Genomic DNA, 9,095 nt, shown 5'->3' with positions numbered 1-9,095 from the left:
TTTTTTTTTTTTTTTTGAGACAGAGTCTCGCTTTGGAGTACAGTGATGCGATCCTGGCTCACTGCAAGTTCCACCTCCCAGGTTCGTGCCATTCTCCTGCCTCACCCTCCCGAGTAGCCAGGACTACAGGTGCTCGCCACCACACCTGGCTAATTTTTTTTTTTTTTTGTATTTTTAGTGGAGACAGGGTTTCAATGGCCTTGCGCTCCCTGCAAGATTGTTCTATCAGAAGAATAACTTGCATTTTAAAAAAGCTAACCCTTACTGGAAATCTACTGTGTGTGTCAGGCACTGTGCTAAGCTCTTTACGTGCATTAACTCATTGAATCCTCATCACATGCCTCTGGTAGGTATTACTGTCCCTCACTGTGGACAAGACTTGGAGTCGTTAGTCCTCCCAGGGTCACAAAGCTGGTAAATGACAAAGCTAGGACTCAAACCAGGAGTGACTCCAAAGTCACCTTACTAACTACCTGGCTATCCCACCTCCTAATAAATAAATCATGAGCTTATTTACATTCTTAATCTCTGGCAGGTACTAATTTTTTTCCCCTTTATAGTAGAGACAAAATTGCTACAACTGGCAGCCAACCAAGAAACGACTCATTTTTGTATTTTTTCTAGAGACAGGGTTTCACCATGTTGCCCGGGCTGGTCTCAAACTCCCAAGCTCAGGTGATCCATCCGTCATGGCCTCTCAAGTGGCCTCCCAAAGTGCTGAGATTATATAGGTGTGAGCCACTGCACCTGGTATCCAATCCATGTCTTACAGAGAAGTGTATTTTTGGTTCTATGCAATATTTCCTTTTATTTCCTTATAATACAACAAAAAGAAACACTAAAAGTCACAAAACCTAGAAGACCGGCAAGGATCTTAAGGGGTAACACTGTCTTATTATTCCTTCCATTGCCTCCAGGAGAGAAGACCTCATTACAATTACCCCAGGGTAGGAACTGGGGAGCAGGTGAGGGGGCTCCCAGAGAACAGGTCTTCTGACAGCATCAGTGGTGGTTCCCAGTCTCCCTCATTATTTCACATTGACTGCATAACTCTGAGTAACAGCATACATTTTCAGAGACTGAGGCCTGACAACAAAGATTCTTTCCTGCTTCATGTTGGGCCACTTCAACTGGCTAGGCTGCTCAATCGTAGAACAACCGTGACTTAAGTGACAATCCTCTCGATGGTTACATGGCATTTTAAGAAGCAGGGTGAATATGATCACCTACATACAAATCCATGCACTGGAAAATAGCTACTAGGGCTCACTCTCATCCCCCCAGGAGCCCAACGTGGGCCTTTTCCTATATTCTCTCAATACACTTTCTCAAGACACAAGTTGTCTCTCAAATAAGCTCTCGAGCAGAAAATCTCTCTCAGATGACTTTCAAGCCTAGAAATCACCATTTCTAACAAGCTGCGAACAGCGAGGGTATTACACCACAGAACAAACCAGGATCCACAAATAAAGACACAAAAAATAAAACATCCAAAGAGATAAAGTCATTTGGATGGGGATGAATTTCATAAACAAAACTACCTATTTCAATTCTCTTTATTCCTCCTATAAACACATTTCTCTAAAACACAATGTCTTTCAACCAAAGAGAGTATTGGTTTCATATATTGTCTGACCCTCAAACCCAATTTCAGTCTCAGATCTGAGCTGATGTTCTCAAAAAGTTGACAGAAATTACAAAGCTGAGCCTGTGAGCATTGTGGATCTACTCTGTGTCTCACTCAGGCAGAGAAGAAAAAAAGAGCATCAGAACATTACCCTTCTTTGATCCGACCCTGGAAGACGCACTGAAGAATTTCTTCACTGTGGTAACCTTGCGGGTCTTCTCGTTGGTTTTCTTTTCTTCAAACTTGGAGAATGTGAGGGATTGGGCCCCTTGGCTGCTCTGACTGCTGGCAAAGGCCTCTTCTTCCTCCCGCTGGAGTCTGCAATTCAAGAAAGGATTAGAATGATCTATGATATTCTCCAAGGTTTCTCTTTATCTGAAGGTTACTACTCCATTAATCCAGGAGGATCTAAAGATTTTAGAACTAGAGACTAAATATACCAAATCAGCCTGAGGTCTCAAATAGCTACAGGATGGACTGCTCTTCATGCACTACAGATTTCAAATGGGATCTTCTCATGCTCATTCAGCAACTGCTCTAGGGCTACATGAAAGAAATCAAGTCTAGTCCTTTTCCCTAACAAGCTCAAGGCTGGAACAGAGAAAAGGTAAGTAAACAATTGCTGCATAATGGGACAGCTGCTACAGCAAAGAGTAAAATTGAGTCCTGTGAGAACACAGGAAAGAATAACTCAATCTGCTGGGGAGTCTGACGAGGCCTTACAACAGTGATGTTTGAGCTGGGTCTTAAAGGATAAATAGGATCCTTTTTTTGGGGTTGTTTTGAGACAGTGTCACTCCATCACCCAGGCTGGGGTGAGATGGTACGATCTCGGCTCATTACAACCTCTGCCTCCTGAGTTCAGGCGATTCTCAAGCCTCAGTCTTCCAAGTTACTGAGACTACAGGTGCACATCACCACGCCTGACTAATAAGGCTGAATAGTATTCTAAGTGAAAGGATATTCCAAGAAGAAGGAACTACAAATGTGCAAGCCTGTGGTTTGCTTCACAACAAGCTGAATGTAGCCAGAGCACTGGGTGTGTAATGAATGGTGATACTGGATACACAGGAAGGCACCAGAGGGTAAGGAATCTTGATTGCTAAGCCCACTATTCTGGATTTCATCATGTGGTGGGGAAGCAAGAAAGACTGTAAATCCAAGAAGTTATCGTTGTCAGATCTGTGCTTTAGAAAGATCATGCAGGTAGCTGTGTGAACAACCTGAAGGGTAGAGAAACTAGAGACAGGGACAAGAAGTAAGAGTATATTACAAAGGTTTAAGTAAAAGAAAATAAGTACCTGGAAAATAGGAGTAGAAAAGGTAAAACTCAAAAGAATTTCCTGAGTTGGAAGAAACAAAACTTGGTCAAGTTGTAGGTAGCAAGGGAGATGAAGAAGAATGAAACCAAGATTTTTTAGCTAACTTGGTAAATAGTGATGCCATTAATTGAATCAGAACGGTTAGGAGGAAAATGTTCAGAATGGGAAGAATAATAAATAAAAGCAATAAAATTGGCTTTGGATTAGCTGCATGTGAACCACCTGTATTAATTCCCAAACACAGGTCAGGTGCAGTGGCTCACGCCTGTAATCCCAGTGTGGGGAGGCTAAGGTGGCCAGATGACTTGAGCTCAGGAGTTTGAGACTAGCCTGGGCAACATGGTGAAACCCTGTCCGTACATAAAATATAAAATGAGCTGGGTGTGGTGGCATACTTCTGTAGTCCTAGCTACTTGGGAGGCTGAAGCAGGAGGATCACTTGAGCCCAGGAAGCTGAGGTTGCAGTGAGTCAAGACTACACCACTGCACTCCAGCCAGGGTGATAGAGCAAGACCCTGTCTCAAAACAAACAAACAAACAAAACAACACAAGCACTATCTAAAAGACAATGATTTTCCAAGTGTGATTTCCCAGACAGCAGCAGAAGCATCACCAGGCAACTTGTTAGAAATGCAAATTCTCTGGTCTTACTCCCAAGCTACTAAAATCAGAGACTCTGAGGGTAAGGTCCAGCAATCACTGCTTTTACAAACTTTCCAAGTGATTTAGCAGGGTCACAATTAAAAGCAGTAAGAAATAGAACGAAAATCACAGGTGGAGGTGCTAAGCCTGAGGATGGAATCAGGACACCTCTTTCTTTGGGACAGACAAGAAGTTAATATAAAGGTATTAGTACATTTTATGTGGTGAGGGGATGAAGCTGAGGGAGTTCGTGCCTAGTGGCCTCTACTCTGTTTTGAAACAGGATCTGCTACTGACAGCATCAGGCATGCAGGGGAAACCCTGAGGAGATCATTCATGTTCTGGGCTAAAATTTTCTCTCTTTGATTGACCACAGTCACTGAAAGCAATGTGTGATTTCTAATTCTCTGCGTTCACCACAGATGTCAGCAAAGTAGTCACTCAACAAATATTGGCTGACTGGATGAAAAAACAAAAAACTAGCTAGAGGAGTTGGAAGAATTCCATCTGACTCTCTTCTGTTGAAGCAGTTTTAGAATTTCTAGAATGCTGTGGCAAAGAGCATTTTATTAGTTACTATGCTCACTAGCCATCCCATCATTTATTTATTTATTTATTTTTTGAGACAGAGTCTCACTCTGTCTCCCAGGCTGGAGTGCAGTGGCACGATCTCAGTTCACTGCAACCTCCAATACCTGGGTTCAAGCAATTCTCCTGCCTCAGCCTCCTGAGTAGCTGGGATAACAAATGTGCACCACCATACCCAACTAACTTTTAAATATTTTAGTAGAGACTAGGTTTCACCATGTTGGTCAGGCTGGTCTCGAACTCCTAACCTCAGGTGATCCTCCTGCCTCAGCCTCCCAAAGTGCTAGGATTACAGGCGTGAGTCACTGCACCCGGCCCATCGTTTAATTTTAACATCATTATTTTCCGGATAATACCAACTGCCTTTGACCTAATTTTAAAGAAAAGTTAAATTTCTACAATGCAATGACTATATACAAGTCAACAGATTTCTACTACTGTGTTTTATCACTGAGCTAGATGCAATGCTGAATATATTATATTAAAAGAATGAGGGAAATAATGCTTGATGAGTGCCATTTGCAAGCCCTGCACTGGGTACATATTTATTAGCTCATTTAATCTTCACCAGGAAATATGCCTATCTCCATTCTTCCACTCTAAGGAGCTTATTGTCTAAATTTGAGAACTAAAACTAACACAACCAAAGAAAATAATCAGAAGTTAAGACAAACACAAAATGAAGAAACTACTGAAAGCTGTTCATTAAAAGTTAACTGAGAAGAGGGGAAAACATCCTCTTCCTTAATATTAAACTGACGTGCTGATAGCTTAAAGCAGAAGTGAAAAAATGTATTTGGACGGTGACAGAACTATGTATCCAGTCACGTCACTGTTCAATCACCCCTAGTTAAGTTCTTTTACCGCTCCGCCAGCTCCCAGTCCTCCTGAATCTGCTTCTGTCTGGCCTTGTGGTACTCTTCCCTCCAGCACTTGGAGCAGAAACCCTGCCAGGCTGGGTTGCCGTAGTAACCACATCCTTTCTTGCACAGGAGGTCCGACTGATCCAACATGAATTCCTCGGCGTTCAGACTTCAGGTCACTTCTTCCTGCACACCAATGAACAAAAAGCAAAGTGCTGTTTGAAATGGATTATCTTCTACTAACAAATCTTGACCAATGTATGATCAGAAAAGTGGTTCATGCCATTTATCTCAAGCTGTAGAGAGAGGAGGGAGGAAATGAAGGAGGTGAGGGAGGGAGGGGAGGAAGAAAGACAAAAAGAAATATTAAATATAGTAAATTTCATGACACAGCCATATGAAAGAAAGACTTATCCCCGCTCAAAATACCAAAAAAAAAAAAAATTAAGAAAGGGCTAACATTAGATTAAAGACCAAAATGTAAAGGCTGGAAACTAGAAAACTCCTAGAAGAAAACTTAGGGAAAAAGCTTCCCGACACTGGATTTTGCAACGACCTCTAGGATATGACACCAAAAGCACAGGCAACAAAAGCAAAGTCAGACAAATACATTAATTCCATCAAACTTGAAAATGTCTGCACAGGCTGGACAAGCTCGAGCTGGCTCACGCCCGTAATCCCAGCCCTTTGGAAGGCCGAGGGGGGCTGATAACAAGGTCAGGAGATCGAGACCATCCTGGCTAACAGGGTGAAACCCCGTCTCTACTAAAAATACAAAAAAATTAGCCAGGCATTGGCGGTGGCTCATGCCTGTAATCCCAGCACTTTGGGAGGCCGAGACAGGCGGATTATGAGGTCAGGAGTTGGAGACCATCCTGGCTAACACGGTAAAACCCCGTCTCTACTAAAAATACAAAAAATTAGCCGGGTGTGGTGGCGGGTGCCTGTAGTCCCAGCTACTCGGCAGGCTGAGGCAGAAGAATGGCGTGAACCCAGGAGGCGGAGCTTGCAGTGAGCCATTCTGTGAACAACACACGGAATGAGAGAACATATCTGCAAACCACATATCTAAGGAACCATATAAAGGTTCCATATAAAGGAACCACTCAATAACAAAAAAACCAAGATAATCTGGTTAACAAACGGGAAAAGGACTTCAATAGACAATTCTCCAAAGATATACCAACAGCCAACAAACAAGTGAAAAAATGCTCAGCATCACTAATCAACACAGAAATGCAAATCAAAACCACAATGAGATATCATTTCATACCCATTAGGATGGCTACTGTAAAAAAACAAACCCAGGATGCGCACAGTGGCTCATGCCACTTTGGGAGGCCAAGGTGGGAGGATCACTTGAGGCTAGGAGTTCAGGACCAGCCTCGGCAACACAGCAAGACCCCATCTCTACCAAAAAATGCAAAAACTAGCTGGGTGTGATGGTGTACGCCTATAGTCCCAGCTACTCGGGAGGCTGAGATAGGAGGACTGCCTCAGCCCAGGAGTTGGAGGCTGCAGTGAGCTATGATCACACCACTTCACTCCAGCCTGGGTGACAGAGCGAGGACTTGTCTAGAAAGAAGAGGAGAGAAAAAAAATTGAAATAATATCATAATTTCCAAAGTCAGTTTTCTTTTCTACTGTATAATATTTAAACTCATTTGTTCATAGTCTCACAGCTGTATGGTAAATCGTTATGCAACAATTTCCTTTCAAACTGAAACCACATGGTCTTCATTCTTCTCCACAATAACAAACTCCCAAACAAGCACAGAAAAAAAGCAGCACTCCACACCATTCATTCAAGAGACTCACATGTGCAGATAAAATTAAGCTCTATATCTTGGGGATCTTATTAATTTAACTCAAACATTTACTAAGTGCCAACTGTGTGCAGAGAATTGAGCTAGATGGCACTGGTGATGCAACTGATAGAACACGTCCTTGCCCTCATGAAGCTCATAACCAAAAGTACAGGCAGACTGAAAATGCAGAAAAGAGAGGGTTAGGAAACTGTTGGGGAGCAACAGACACAGGACTTCTGACATAGGGAGTACAGAGACCACTTGGGGATGCTGGTGACAGACCTTAAAGAGCCTTGTGTTGAAAGGGTCTCGGAAAGATGACAGAAAGAGGAAGGACATTCTGGACAGGAAGGATGCCTTTTACAAAAAGCTCAGAAGCAGGAAGGCAAACGTAAAATATGAATGATTTGTATAGACAGAAGGTAAACTAAACAAGTTAGGTGAGAAGTCAAATCATGATGGCTTTTTAAAACTCTAAGCTACAGAGTTTGGACTGAAAGTCACCACTGAAAGCTCTTGAAAAGGGGAAAGCATGGTAAGATCTCTATCTTAAGACATAAAACTTGAGATGTACAGTTCTGTCTTCTAGCATGACCAAGTGAGAAGGAAAATAAATCCCCTTCTGCAAAAGCAACTGTAAAGGTGGACAAAACTTCCACTTTGTGCGATGCATCTATGTCCAGGTCAAGGAATGAACTCAAATTTCAAGCCCTCCCCTCTAACTTCGCTCTTATTTTTGCAGGTTTCTCCTGTGTCTCCTCTGTGCATGCACAGGCTCTGCTGATCAGAGTGGAAGCCTAACTAAAGACTGAGATGTTCGGGCGCAATCTCAATCTTTGTCTGAACGAACAACAATCTTTGGCTGAACATTAAGGTGTGCAGACACAGGGGTGACACCTAGAAGAAAGTCAGGCATAAATGAAAACAAGGAAGAAAAATTGAGCACAGCGACTGCAGTTGCTGGGGAGAGGCCTCACAGATTTCATCCAGCTATCAAACCTGGACAGTATGCACTGTGCACTACTTTTGAGGATTCTGCAAAGCAAAATGGAGAAGTGGGGAAGACCAGAATTGGAAGTATCACCCAGCCGTCTAAGAGATTACCTCTTTCTCCCATCCAATACCACCAGCCAACCTGGAAATGGGCCCCACAGCACAGAGAAAGCTCCTCTAGATCGGGCTCTAGGCATGTGAAAGGGAACTCTTAACAGCCAGAGAGAATATGGGGATCTCTCCACTTACCATCCCCACTTTCTCTTGAGCCACAGTGCCCAGCAATCATGTGCTTTGTCTGCAGCTAAGGCTGAAATGAAAGAGTGCAGCAGCCAAACTCTGAGGCAGGAGAACTATCGATTTTTCCCAATCTTTATCCTTGGTCTCAAATGTGTAGGCAGTGGTGGAAGGACATGACAGAGTGGGGTAACTAAATCCACAGTTTTCTGGACAAAGAAAGAAAATATGAGCTCCTGGGGAACAAAAAGTATGGGGAAAATTGCTGAGGAGAACTCAAGAAAGCAATTTCTAGGCTTACCCTTAGGCTGCATATGCATGGATCTGAAAGGTTTCTAAATTGGGACTAACAGAGAGACCACTATGCAGATCTCAGATCAGCACATGCATGAAACAGATGGAAACAGCACTACAAAACTCTGAACAATGAACTGACAGTAAAGCCACAGCCCACAGAATCTGCATCCCAAACTTGGCAATAAAACATTTTGCTCTGGGAATAACTGTTTAGAAAATAAAAAGACAAGCTACAGAATGGGAGAACATATTTGCAGCAAATCACCAATTTGGCAAAGAATTTACATACCGAGAATGTACAAAGAACTCTCAAAACTCAGTTGTCAGAAAACAAAACACCCAACTTAAAAATGAGCAAAAAACCTCAACAGACACTTTACCAAAGAAGACAGATACACTGGTGTCGCACATTTCCGTGAGAGGCCTTTGCTACATACTGTCCAGTCAACAATGTTTGTATATTGAACATCCTTACAAGAGAAAGATGATAGTTCCTTCCACAGCAGAAGACAATTTGTTAACTGTCCAGTACAGTAAATACAATGTCTCCCTTCACATCAAAGGTTTGAAACATTTGTTTGCCACCCCTTATGGAGAGCTGAGTTCCCTGAGCTTGGATGTCCTACTTGTGTCATTGCCCACAGGGAACTTACAGAACAAAGGTAGTCAGTCCTGTGGACATGAAGCTGGTTCTGCTAATGTCCTGTGACCTGTGTCC

General features: G+C 42.8%; 1 protein-coding gene across 1 annotated transcript in view; it reads right to left on the bottom strand.

Moving 5' to 3' along the window:
• RABGEF1 (RAB guanine nucleotide exchange factor 1) overlaps positions 1-8,788 on the bottom strand; it is a 51,887-nt gene extending 43,099 nt beyond the window's left edge. The window contains 4 exon segments of the mRNA XM_017894647.1: positions 1,779-1,945; positions 5,044-5,186; positions 5,188-5,228; positions 8,758-8,788. Coding sequence (XP_017750136.1) covers positions 1,779-1,945; positions 5,044-5,186; positions 5,188-5,228; positions 8,758-8,788 — 382 coding nt within the window.
• Between the last annotated feature and the right edge of the window lie 307 nt (positions 8,789-9,095).

This window comes from Rhinopithecus bieti, unplaced genomic scaffold (genome assembly GCF_001698545.2).
Source record: "Rhinopithecus bieti isolate Rb0 unplaced genomic scaffold, ASM169854v2 scaffold_24996, whole genome shotgun sequence".
NCBI lineage: Eukaryota > Metazoa > Chordata > Mammalia > Primates > Cercopithecidae > Rhinopithecus > Rhinopithecus bieti.
The sequence above is the reverse complement of the archived record's forward strand: the minus strand, read 5'-3'. Positions and strand labels throughout refer to the sequence as shown.